Source organism: Python bivittatus, unplaced genomic scaffold (assembly GCF_059951505.1).
Source record: "Python bivittatus isolate LINGU-HERP-01145 unplaced genomic scaffold, Pbiv_v1 ctg000020_np1212, whole genome shotgun sequence".
NCBI classification, from domain to species: Eukaryota; Metazoa; Chordata; class Lepidosauria; order Squamata; family Pythonidae; genus Python; species Python bivittatus.
In genome coordinates, this window is record NW_028277030.1 from 125,193,500 (window position 1) to 125,207,541 (window position 14,042).

General features: G+C 43.9%; 1 protein-coding gene across 16 annotated transcripts in view; it reads right to left on the reverse strand.

Annotated features, from left to right (window-relative positions):
* Positions 1 to 14,042, reverse strand: part of NRXN1 (neurexin 1) — a 986,667-nt gene that overhangs the window by 352,632 nt on the left and 619,993 nt on the right. The window contains exon 1 of one of the 16 annotated variants that reach the window (XM_088149268.1): positions 880 to 1,753. The exons of the other annotated variants lie outside the window; for them this stretch is intronic. Coding sequence (XP_088005394.1) covers positions 880 to 1,108 — 229 coding nt within the window. The 5' untranslated portion in view covers positions 1,109 to 1,753. Of the gene's footprint in view, positions 1 to 879; positions 1,754 to 14,042 lie in introns of those variants that run through there. 16 annotated transcript variants of the gene reach the window in all.

Sequence of the window (14,042 nt, forward strand, 5' to 3'; positions counted from 1 at the left end):
AGAGGAAGAGGGAGAAGGAAATAAGGGTGAGCTGGCGAAGGAAGGCAGCTTTGTATCTCTGGAGGAACCACAATGACAATAATATTAATATTAATAATTATAATAATAATAATAATAATAATAATAATAATAATAATAATCAGCGGGAGGGGGTAGTGTTTCTTCCAGCGCTACCCATCTCCTTTTACAAGCAGTCATCGCCTTTGAGCCGAGAGGCAGGAGGGGAGACCGGAGAACTGGGCTGAAACAATCTTCTCCTGGGCAAGAGGCTGCAGTTCCGTCCCTTCCCCGCCTCTGCCGAGGGGGTGTGTCTTTTCTTCCCCTCAGGTGTACCGAAGGGCTCCTACCACGCCAGTCCCGGCGGCCGCCTCGGGCTCCGCTGAGCTGCGCCCTCCCCCTCCCTTCCAGTCTTTTGCGCCTTTCTCTCAGCAACCGGCGATTCCCACCACCGTCCCCCGCGCACACACCCACACAGCGTTGGGATAGCCCGGGGCTCAACGCCAACCGTCCCCAGGTCGCCAAAATGCCGGGGACCGCCCTGCCTTCTCCAGCGAAACTGGCCCCTCCGGGCTCAGATTCGTCGGAGCGCCGAGCCCTTCGTCGCCTGACTGTGGTCCGTTCTTCCCCACCATTCTCGTCCTAGCCCACCGACCCTAAGGGGAGGGGGAATCCAGAGCGGATCCTGCAACGCCCTCACTCGCACACCTCTCGAGACTCCCTCGCCTCCTTTTCAGTTTAGGCGTGTTCCCTGGCTAAGAACGCGCCCGCTCCCCGCCGCCACGTGTGAGTGTGCCATCCCCATCTTCTGCCACCAGAACGGGGAGCTCCCCACTCCACTCGACCCACTCGTCCCCTCCAGCCGAGCCACCCGGGACCCACCGTGTCCGCCTCGCAAGGAAGCCGGGGACCTGTAGATCGCGATAGGCACTGAAGGGTGCTTGCTGCTGCTGCCATGGAAATGGTGGATATGCGGCGCCCCCAAACTGGAGGCGCCCCAAGCCACCCCGAGGAGGCCACTGAGAGTCAACGGGAGTATCCAGAGCACGGCCAGCTGGCCACGAGACTGGACTGGCTCGGACAGCACGAGCTCCCTCATCCGCTGGGGCATGGCGGGGCGGGGGCACCCCCACCCCACCCCGTCAGGAGCGAGGCAAACTTTGGGCGAGGAAAGCGCAGACGGGCGGCTCACCGCACTAAGCGGTTCGTCATTGTAGGCGCTTCTGCTGGGCGCCGATCCCTCGCCCCGGGTCCCTTCTTGCCCCAAAGAGGCCCGAACATAGTCCAAGGTGGCCGAGAAGCGCCAAATTCCCGAAGAGAAATCGCGGCGGGACGGCCCCGAGGAGTCTCCAGTGTTTCTCCGCGCGGCTAGCCCCACTATCAAGCAGCACTCAGGGGACTCTCCTCCATAATCCACAAAGCGGGTGATCCTCCCGCCAGGAACGGCCAGCGAAGGCGGGAACGGGGCGCCCAATTCCCAAAGAAAAGCAGCCGTCGCAGGGGGGGATCCATCCAGCGGAGCGAGCGACGAGCGCTTCTCAAAGGCGCGCCGAGAACGCGCGCAGCTCCCCGGGCGAGCCTCCTCTCTCCTTTGCTCTCCGCCTATTGCCAGCGCAACGAGGGCGAAGAGGAAGACGGCGACGGCGACAGCGAGGACGGCGGTGGGCAGGAGGCGGCGAGAGGCGCTTTGCAGGGAGAATCCATTGCACGCGTCTGAGCGGAGCCACCGCGGCGAGGGGGGCGGGCGAGAGTGAGCGAGGAGCAAGCCATGCTAGCTGGCAGCGAAGGCAAAGCGAGCGCTATGCAAATCTGCAGTCTCCCAACAGCAAATCACCGGCGCCCCTATGCAATGCAGCGGACCAGCCTATGGGGGAGCAAGCAAGCGGGCGCTGGCCCCGGCTCGCTTCCTCGCGGCGGCGGGCGGCGGCGGCGGCGGCGGCGGTGCGCTAACTGGAGTGGGCCATGTGGCAGGCGGGCGCTTCGCTGCTCATAATAGCCTACGGGGGTCTCTGCAGCTTCCTTGCTTGGGGAGAATTTCCGGGCGGGATGGGGGACTGAAGACTCTCATAGTTTCAAATAACGTTTTTCTTCCACGCCCTCCCCAAGGGATTAATTCTGTCCGTATTTCAGGGCCTATCTGTAGGTGACGTTAAACGAAGGATGCCTCTCCGCCTCTTCTTATATTTAAGGGAAAGCCGCCTATTGGAGCGGAGTGGAGATGCTTCAAAGAGAAGCGCAATCTTTCCTCTTTTTCTCTGCCCTTTCAGAAGAGACGCCTCCCAAAGCCACACAAGCCTTGCCACCTCTGAGAACAAGCAGGAAAGCGAACATCCAAGACAAGATCTCCGCCGACCCTGCCTCTACTCTCTTCCTGACCACCTTCTGTTCTTATCCACTGAGTTTACACCCGTTCCAGGGGTAGTGTGGTGGACCCAGCTGGTTCACTCTCCACACTAGCCACCCTTTGCTACTTTCCTGCCCTGTCTCACTGAGAGAGAATGTGCGAGAGATAGAATACTACAGAAGGAAGAGAAGGCAGGGGAGTAATCCAGTCCCTTCTGAAGAGAACAAAGACAGCGTGAGCCTGTGAAGCAGTGGCAGCCCCTTCCCACACTCAGGTGAGCAAGTGAAAACATGACTGGGCTGTTCCTTTCACAGGCCACTTGCTGCACTGCCTAGAGAGGGAGAGAGATGCCGGAGGTGGCTCTTTCGCTCTGTCCCCAACTTCTAACTGCAACTACAATCCATTCTTCTGCACTATCTAAAGAAGTTGAAGAAGATATCTGGGTAGAAGCAGCTGTTTCCCCTTCCTAATTTTGGATTTCTCTGCCCTCCATGAGCCAGAAGAAACATGGATTTGACAACTGATGGCTACTACTACCTCACTTTGAGATGCTGCAGTGGAAAGAATTGGGCTCAGCCATCCAATTCTTATGGTGCTAAAAAGGGTAGTTCCATAAAATGAAAAGCAGCCACTGCTTTGGGCAGCTTGGTGGGCAGGCCATCCTACCTGGATGAAGTAGATGGACAACCCACATGCCACCTAAACCAAATTTTGGAAGACTCAGGAGATCCATGAGATTATGTCACTGAAATTCATAAGCAAACCACCAAACAACAGTGGTCTAAACTTGTTGCTGATTTTTGGAAGGAAATATACATAAAAAAGAAAATAAGAATGTACGTCTTAGTTGTGTAACATGCCTAGACAACTCAAGAAGCTTCCCCAGAATAGATAACAAATCCTGGACTTATCACCTCTGCTTATGTTATTATTTCATAGCTCTGCCCTCTGTGCCCCTTGGCTCCCCAGAATTGTTTCCTTTTTAAATAAGTTGTCCCAGTACCAAAAGGCTTTACACTCCTGGGGCAAAAGTTTTAACTAAATGCCTACCAACACATCACTCAGTGGAAGAGTGCTAGAAAAAAGAAGGACTGCTTTGGGAAAGGAAAAGGCAGGAATTGTACAAAATGTGCTCAATCAATAAATTGTGGTCTTTTATGAAATGGCAAAATGAAAGTAAACATTGCACTCCTTCCTCTAATTTTAATCCCATTTAAAAAACAAAAAACTTCAGGAGATTAGGTTGAGTTAGAGAGTAAGAAGTCCAAAAGGAACTGTTGAGCATCCAAACCTGAGAGTGAATTTGGATCTTCTCAGTCAATTCCTCCTAACCAAATATATCACACTGGTTCTTCTGAACAATTCCTTCATAGCATAAAAACATAAGCAGTGCCCTACTGGATTGGATCTCTGGCCCAGCAGTGTGTTCCTACAGTAGCCCACCAATTGTACAAGGAAGCCCATTAGTCTCCCAGAAGATGGCCTTCAGAGGCAGTCACACTGCCATCAAGACTAATAGCTATTGATCCCCATGATTTTCACCAATGGGTCCAATCCTTTTTTGAAACCAGCCACGCTGGTAACCAGTACCGCATCTCATGGTAGTGAATTCCAAAGTTGAATTATGTGTTGTGTAAAAAAATACTTCATTTTGTCTGTCCTGATTCTTCCAGGATTCAATTTCATTGGGTGACCTCTGGTTCTAGTATTTTGGGAAGGGGAAAATAGTTTCTCTTTGTGCACTTTATCCATGCCAAGTATAATTTTGTACACCTCAACCATGTCCCCTATCATTTGCTTCTTTTCTAGACTAAAAAGCCCCAAATGTCACAACCTTTCCTCATAGGGAAGCTGCTCTAGCCCGTTGATCATCTTAGTTGTCCTTCTCTGAAACTTCTTTAGCTCCACTATATCTTTTTTGAGGCTCAGCAACCAGAATTGCACACAATATTCCAGTTGTGGTTGCACTGATGATTTATATAGCATCTTAGGTGCTACCAATTAAAGCTAATTGTGCCTTGAACCATCCACTGGTTAGCTTTGTTTTGAACCACAGTTGCCACACTGCTTTGCCATTGGTCTGTTGATTGATGCTGATGGGAATTAGTCCAAAACATCTGTGTCATCTAGTCTACTTTGCAAAATTGTTGTCAGATAAACATAGTGTAATAATTAGAAAGGTTTAAGGGAACATCTTTTCTCCTGAGGGTGAGATTTTCTTGGAGGTGATCTATCAGGATTAAAATGCCAGAAAACTGGGCTACAACCAAGCATGCACAGGGCCACTGTTTTTTATTCTCTCTTTCGGTCACTAGTCTGAAGTGATCATTTATCAAGGTCTTGGAGATTAATCAAGGGGCAAATATTGCCTAAGGTTACATGTTGCTCAATCCTGTTTTTTAAAGCATGCAGAGCATTTCACATTCATTAACTAATTTAGTTTTGCAAAATAATGCAAAATGTATTGCAGATCAATACACCTGAAATTATAGATAGGAGGGAAACAGAGGTTTGATTATATGGCTGAGTCATTCTTAGAAATAGGGGCATTCTGTGCTCGCTGCTTTGGGTTTTTTAGTAGTTCTGTTACAGGTTTGAACTGCTAGAATGAATAGCAAGATTTTATTTTGTTTGAAAATCAGTAGTTGGCAATCCAGGAAGATATGCAAATAAATAAATAAATAAATTCTAAACATAAGAGTTGAACAAAGATCTCAACTTCTTTTTGAAACATATAATGTAAAGATCAACAATCTACTAACAGACATGATAAAATCAGTAAAGGATATTCTGTCTCATGCAATGTAATTTATGGCTACATATCTCCAAAGCAGCCACTTGTAAACTTTGTGGTATCACATCTCCACACAACAGGGTGTGTTAATCACTAACAACCATTTTCTTTTGTGCCAGCATTGCAAGATCAAGCAGTGTTTCTGCTAGACGTGAATCTTTCCAATACTTGGTAGTTTATTCTAAGGTACATGTACTTTTATTGACAAGACTCAGAAACTGAAAAAAAAAAAAGGCTTATCTGTCTCTGTATCTAGTCCTCCCTTAGGCACAGAAGCCAACTGCTTAACTGTGGGCCAGTCACTCTTTCTCAGCTCAACCTACCTCACAAGGTTGTTGTTGAGGGAGAAATAGGAGGGAGATTTATGTACACTGCCTTGAGTTGTACAGAAAAAAGGTGAGATATAAATCTAGTAATTAACTAAATTAATAAATCTCCCCCATGTTTTATGGTAGTTTTTTCCTTGGTGTTACTGACATTACACTTATCTGAAGTTGCTTCTCTTAAATACTGAGAGTAAAAGTATCTACATAAGTGCAAGTATCTAAGCAAGAAGAATAAACCTTTCCAAACTGTCAGACTTACCTAAAGGCTAATTTACGTTTAGGCTTCAACATTAGTATCATTTGGGCAAACGTGCATGAAAACTGAAGGACTACTGTGTGTATAGTTAAATAACAATCTCTTGACTGCTGTTCAGCCTCTGATTACTTAAACATTAATTGGTTGAATAATCAAATTAAAAGCTATTGAAATATACATAGGAGTTCCTGGGCAATTGCTACAAGAAGAAGACAGATCTTAAGTCTCTTTTATCCTGGCAGAGCTATTATTAGGAGATGGCTGAGAGGCCTGTTTCTGGGTCTCTCGTGTTCTCTGTGTCTCTCCGTTTCCCTCTCTCTTGCATGCACACATACTGATTGACCCTATGTGGCAAGATCTCTAATATTATACCCTGAATGATTCTTACAGACAATTAAATTGGACTTCATCTTAGTCATGCATGCCACTGGCACTCGTCTTTTTCCAATTTGAAAAAGATTAAATTATACAAAAGTAACATATTTTATTAAAAGCATTTATTGCACTTACTTTTGATTTTGACTGTTTCACTCTGCTTCATGCAGAACTTGCCCAGCCAGAAATTACCCACATTACCTCCAGACGGGGGGAGATGGAAGGGAGGCCCAAAATGATATGTGCAGTGTGATATGTTTGAGAGCAAGAAAATTGCAGCCGATCTCAGCACATTTGCTGTTTCACTGGCTCCACTTAGCTTCTCCTACCAGCAGGGGCAGCAAAACATACCTAGACAACTCTATATGTGTCTTTCTTAGCATTATGTACAAACTAGGAACTCTGCCTCTTTTCTATTCCAATAAACTAAAAATATAAACTGTGGTTAATTCATTTAACCATTCATTATGCTCTGATGTCTTAGGAGAGAAACAACTCAGAGTTCCCATTTGAGCATAATGCTAAGGAACCCTGGAGAATGATCCAGTTCTACATATTTATCTGTAGGAAGTCACAAAGAAGAGGATGGGGATTTATTTTCCCTAGCTCCCAAGGGTAGGACAAGAGCCAATAGGTGGGAGCTTTACTAAGGAAGATTCAAATTTGAAATAAGGAGAAATTTCCTGACTGTGAGAGCTATTAAGCAACAGAACAGCCTATCTCTAGAAGTTGTGGGTGCTCCATCACCAGAGTTCAACAGCCATTTGTCCCTGATGATATGAGGATTCCTGACCTGGGCAGTGAGGTTGGACTAAAAGACCTCCAAGGTCCCTTCCAACCCTATGATTCTAAGTCAGAAGCTATTTTTTTTTATAAGAAGCAGGTGATAAGGTGGCAGGCAAGGGCAGATTAAGTGGAGTTGGGGTCAGTGCAGGCATATAAACCAAAAACATAGCAGACTGCAGGAGAAAAAAAAGGCAAAACTCAGGGTGGGGAATGCAAATTACACCCTGTCTAGTAAATCTGGAAGGTAGTGGATTAAGAGAATAATATTAAGCGTAGTATCTAAATGGAGCCAATAAAGCTTAACATTCAGATGCTGAAGTTAGCCTATTGCCTATATTCCCTACATGTACATTGCTATTAGCAAAACTGGCATGCTATCGTTAAAAAAAATGTCTGGATTCAAAATATTATAAGGTTGGTCCAGCAAGACTTGTTTCCCTCTTTCAATAGTACAAATCAGTTTCTTTTCAGGTGCTGGACAGATCCCATGAAAAACTGCTGTTTGACTTAAGCTCAGTTAAACTTCTAGACATCTTACTATTCCTGTATTTCTGTTTCCACAGACACAAAAGCAGCACATGGATGGGAACAGACTATGAGAAGCTCCATCTACACACTTTGCAAAAACATTGTGATTGGAAATAAAAAGGACAGCTTTGGTAACATCATTTTCCCATTGGAACATAAGACTGCCAGTTGCAAAATTATACCTTGCTCTTTTCCTGCTCCCTTCCCATCCCACATCAGGAGAGGAGACCCTTTAATTGAACAGATGCTGATGAACAAAATCTTTCATCATCTTTCACCATTGACCATTCTAGCCAGGGCTTCTGGGAGTTGTCATTCATGTTAAAACAGAAGTACAGAAGAAATTAGATTGCCAGAGCAGGATTGCAGTATATATTATTTAATAATATGAAATAACTTTCCAAATGTTTCAACTGTGAAGGTCTTCTTCATTGGGGAATCAATAAGTTACAATATAAACAAATGAGAAAATTGAATAAAAGCATTAGTTATAGGTACTGTGCACAAAATGTGGTTGTTCTTGTTGCAGAGAGCGACATCTACATTTTAAATATGTCACATTCATTCCAATTCATAATATGAAATTCTTTCCCAAATCAAGTCTTTCATGAATAAAAGTACATGAGTTTAAATTACAGTCTGTTAGAATAAAACAGTCTTAGCAATCCTCTAAACAGGGAACAACAACTTACTTACTTAACTAGTATGAGAAAACTCCTTTTGTTTCTTAAAATATCTTTCCATGTCAGTTTTAAAAAAGTACTGCAACTTGAAATATAAACATGCATTTTAAAAATGATTTAGTTCTACTCTAAACTCTACCTATTTTACATTAGCATAAATATATTAAGATAAAAATCTCACCTATTTGCCCAACACCTTCCCACTATACTTTTATTCCTGGAGATTCTAAAAGGATAGGGTTTAGTTTTGTCAATTCTATCTGCTGCTTCATTTCAGCTATCTTAACATGTTCATCAGATGTAAAGCTAAATCTATAGATTAATTATTTATATACCACTTCAAAATAATATGATACATATATGCATATATGTCCCTCATGCTTTCAGGGTAAGTTATGCAAAGTGCAGAAAAGGACTGCAAAATAATAAGCCAGAAAATTAAAGGCATGAGATAAGACAAAGAGAAGGGAATATAATTAAATCTAATTTACACCAACAGCATTCACCATACTTTTCTATTCTTGCAAACCTGTCCATACCCGAATTCATAAATTGCCTTTTGTTCAAACCAGCAGGTAAAACAATAATTAAAAAATTAATAAAAACATGCATTAGAACATTATATAAAATTTACAGAAGAATATGCATAATAAAATAACAAAGAAAAAGGATCAATAGAAGGTTAAAATCACGCCTTTATTATTATTAAAAAGCTTGGAAGCATACAAATATTTCCCAGGTGCTGAAAAGGTAATAAAGGGAGGGCATTGCTATATTAGGGCAACCACCGAAAAGGCCAGATCCCAGGTAGCCACCCCACCATCTTCACTATGGGGGGGGCACCTGAAACAGGTATAGATCAAAACATATAGGAACAGGTATTTCTTCAGATACTGTGTTCCCAAGCTGAGAAGGGCTCCATAGATTAAAATAAGCTTCTTGAACTGGACCAGAAATGAACTGGTAACCAGTAAAGAACATAAACAACTGGCATGATTTGTTCATTTCACCCAGTTCTAGCCAGTATTTTTGCTCAGAATTTTATACTACTTTAATTTTCTGAACCATTTGGAAGGGCAGTCTCAAGTTTACTGCACTGCAGTAATCTAAATGAGGAGTTACCAGGGCATGGATTACCTTAGCAAGGTGACCTGCATTCAAGTAAGACCTTTGCTGGCATAAGTACAGCCTAAGCTGGTGAAAGATGCTTCATGCTGAAGTGCCACTAATGTTAAAGTTATATCCAGAAGCACCCCAATCTATGATGCTTTAGGGGAAGTACAACCATATCCGTAACAGATTTAACCCCACTCCTCTGGATGGATAAACAGATGCAACAGATTTTTGGCCCACCTCCTCAGCAATACCACTGCCTCACCTGGATCCAATGAAAGAGAGATAGAACTAGGTATCTTCAGCAAGCTTAATCTCACTCATTGTTTTTATGTTTGGTGGTGAACAGCATGGGGGATAAAATGGAACATTGTAAAACTGTACAGCATAGATATGTTGGAGTTAAGCAGAAATACCAGAGCACCATCCTCTGAAGACAACTATCCAAGTATGAGGGAACTATTTTAAAGCTCTTCCACCAGAGACAACCTTTTCAGAAGTATGTATGTATGTATGTATGTATGTATGTATGTATTTATTTATTTATTTATTTTTATTTAATCACATTTATATGGCTGCCCATCTCACAAGAAGTGACTCTGGGTGTTGTACAACAATCAATAAAAACAAGAAATATATAAAAACAATCATTATAAAATACAAAAGTCATTATTAAAAATGGAAAAAAATTAAAAAATACAAGCCACATGGAGTGAGTACAAGATCAACCACAATGGAGCCATCTAAGAACATCTTCAGTTCCCTGGGCAGGTGCCACAGCAGAGACTGGTGTGGTCCCATTGGTTCTAGGACTATGCCATCTTTGGTGCTGGATGAGGTGGCACCATGGGACCAACCAAGTGTAAGTCCCTGGCAGATGGTACCCATAGCATGTCTTCTCTGCCACATTTAATGGAACAGGCTGATGTGATCAGGGAGAGACAGTCCCTCAGACAATCCAGCCCCATGCCATGAAAGGTTTTAAAGGTTGAAACCAGCACCTTGAATTGGACCCAGAAGCAGACTGGTAGCCAATGCAACTTGTTGAGCAGAGGTGTAATATATGTTCTTCTGGGAGCACACATAACTGTCTGCACTGCTGCATTCTGAACCAGGTGAAGCTTCCAGATACTCTTCAAGGGCAGCTCTATGTAGACTGCATTACAGTAGTCCAATCTGGAGGTGACTAGAGCATGAGTGATTATGAATAAGAGCTTCCAAATCTAGGAATGGGCACAGTTGGCACACAACCCAAAGCTGTGCAAAGGCCCTCCTAGCCACAACTGCTACCTGGTCTTTGAGTAGGAGTTGTGAGTCTAGGATGACCCCCAGATTGTGCACTGGGTCTGTCTGGGGCAGTGCCACCCCATCCAGCACCAAAGATGGCATCGTCCTAGAACAGTAGACCCCAAAATCCAAAGCCACTCAGTTTTCCCCCATCAAGACCCTCACATCCTCCAGGTACTGGGATAAGACATTAATGATATCACTTAATTTGCCAGGGGCAGAGATGTATACTGATGATACCCCACCCCATGGCAATGGATAAGCTCACCCTCAGGTCCATCAGGTTTAAACTGTTCCCAGATAACCAGGCAAGACTCCACACCAGGCATCTTCTCTGGACATGCAACAAGGCTAGCATCCAATTGCGAGCAAATTCCTCTGCATGTCCCTGCAAAAGGTTCCCTGGGCCCCCTTTACCCAATAGGGTTCATGTCACCTGAAACAGGGGTATGGGGCAGCAATCTGCAGATGCAATAACGGCTGAGAAGTACTGTCACTTTGCCGCCCTTACCGCCACAAGGTAGGCCTTAATAGCGGCTCTAATCTATGTTCAGTCAAGTTCATCCTTAGCAGAGTGCCAGTGATGTTCTAGATATCTCTTCTCTTGTTTCATCTCCCTTAACTCCTCTGTAAACCACAGGGAGTGGCTGGATCCCCAAGAGGGGAGAGGTCGCATGGGCACAATCTGATTCAACACCTCAGCTGCCCTCTTATTCCAAGCGGCAACCAAGGCTTTGGATGGACTGTGCAACAAACCAACAGGAACAACCCCCAGCTCCCTCTGAAACTCATCTGGGTCCATCAGTCACTGGGAGTGGACCAATTTAATTGGTCTAGCCTCCCTGCAGTGGATAGTGGCACTAGAGAATCCCATGGAGATAAGGTGTGATTTGACTATGACAAAGGAGACACCAAGTGCTCCCCCAATTTCCGATCATATAGCCACTGCTCTGACAGGAACACCAGATTGGGAGTGTGACCACTGTCCCATGTCAGGTTCTGATTGACGTGGTATAGGCCCATGGCCATCATGGTGGCCATGAACTCCCAAGCCACTTCAGAAGCCATTCCTAGAGAAGGCAGATTGAAGTCCCTCAGAAGCATAAGTCTGGGGAACTCCACTGCCAGCCCAGAAATGGAGTCAAGGAACTTAGGGAGAGAAGTTACTATGCAGCAGGGAGGTAGGTACAACAGCAACAGTCCCAGCTGATCCCTAGAGCCCAACTTAATGAACAGAGTCTCACACCTGGTGACCTGTGGTGCAGCACCCCTGAAAGCCATAAGAGATTCCCAGATTACCATGGTTGCTAGTATCAAATGCTGCTGGAGATCTAGCAAAAACAACAAAAATGCCATCCTCTTATTTCTCCTATAAAGTTCATCCAACAGGTTAACCAAGGAGGTTTTGATGCCCAATTTAGGTCTAAAACCTAACTGAAATGGATTTAGAAATTCACTGAATCTAAGAGTATCAGAATCTGCATACACCCGTTGCTGGCCAGTGGCCTATAATTATTTTGACCTTCTGGGTCCCAATGAGTACCCCTTATTACTAGCTGTAATAAACCATGAGGAACAAGGTTCAAACAAACACATAGTTGACTAAACTCACCCAAGCATCTTGTCTGCATCATCAGGCCTGAAAAACTAAATCTTATCCAAAAACATGAGCAGACAGGGCCCTGGACACTTCTACAGATTTAACTGATAAAATGGCAGAGTCTAAGTTATGAATTTGATCAATGTTGCCCTCAAAATGTCTACCCAAGATGTCATAGTGAGATACTGTGGGATCTCCCAAAGCCCCAAACCACTCAGAAAAGCTCTACTGGGTAGCACTGACAGAATGTAATGGTGGAGAATAAAAACTACCTTTTTTGTTTCCATCACCCCTATAAAATAGGCTTGATATGAGTTCTAACTAGTGTTTGATCAAATGCAAGATTAGTGTCCCTTCACTTGGGTTTTAATCATCTGATTTGCTTTATCGTGTATCAAGGGGCTGTGCAATGTGGGGAGGTTTTAAGGAACAATCAGGTAAATGCTATTGTCATCTGTATATTCCATAAGGAAGCTAAATCATTGACATGAGCACTGGCCATACCAGCAAAAAAATATTTTACAACTTTCTGAAATCCATTGGAATCCATTAGCCTCTGGGATTGGTCCATTCTTATAGGTGCCTGTCCTCTGTGGAGAGGAATAGTCAATGCAAGCCTCAGCAGAAAGTGGTTTGACTATGACAAGGGAACAGATGTAAATTCCCCCACATTCAGATTGCCATCTTTCTGCCCAGTAGATAAATCCAAATCCAGTATGTGATCTGCCATGTGTGTTGGGTCGATAATAATTTGAGACAGATGTATGGTTGTTATGATGGCCCTGTAATCTCAAGCAACCCAGCTAAGGCAGTCCCACTATGTATATTGAAGTCTCTCAGAACTAATGTTCTAGGAGTCCTTATCACCAAATCTGAGATCACCTTCATCAGCTCATGAGGGGGTTGTTGGCAGGTATGGTAATACAGCAACAAAATCCTGGATACCCAATACAAAATTCACTCAATAGTGGCACTTGAATGGACAGTAAGCCTGGAGAGAGAAAGACAATTCCTATAGACTATAGCAGCTCCCTCTCTCCGTCCTATTCTGTACTGTATCAAGTATCCAAAGAAGCATAGCTGGGAGAGACTACAGCAATAACCCTCAGTTCTCCAAGCGAGGTCTCAGTTATGTATACCAAGTAGGCCCACTCATCCACAGTCACATAATGACTACCACAGTGCACCCGCACAAGGCGATAACCAGAAGAAGAGATAGGCATAATACGTCTCACCTCTGGTCTCATTTTCAAAATACTACAGTGCAAACATGATGAATGGATGGACAGAGAGACAGACAGATAACAGAGAGTATGCACCGTGCTATATGTTTTTACTCCATTGGTTTATTATAATGCTTCATCTAAACAGTTAAGGCTTATGTTTCCTTTATAAAAGAAAATTTGCATTTTTTTTCCAATATGGTGTTTATATCATACTTTGCCTTTGAATTGCCAAACTGCTCACAAAGTTTTGAGAGGGCCCAGAATCACTTGATGCAACCCAGAGGGAGCACACTTGAACACAGACATCTAAATTTTTGTAATGCTGACCGCTTTAGCCTGAGTTTCAGGATTCATCCAAATTCGATGTATACTCCTAATTTAAATCCAGTTATGGTTCATGAATTAGTTTGGGCACATCAACTACAGCCTGTGTTTTTGCAATGAAGTGAGGCCTTTTCCTAGACTTAGAAGACTGATGTGCAAGATGGAAACAAAGCAGAAGGATGAAGTCTTAATGTCTTCATAATCCCCATTGCTGTGTTAGAAGTCAGTGCAAAAGCCTTGTGACCTGAATAAAACAATGTGATTGAATGAGCTTAGAAATCCCAATCAAATGACATATTATATGTAAATAGAGGTAGAAAGTGCCTTGCTGGGCAGTTGAAACCCAATGTCAGGTCTGCTATGTTCAAATCCAAATGAAGAAAAATCTTTTGAAACTCATGTT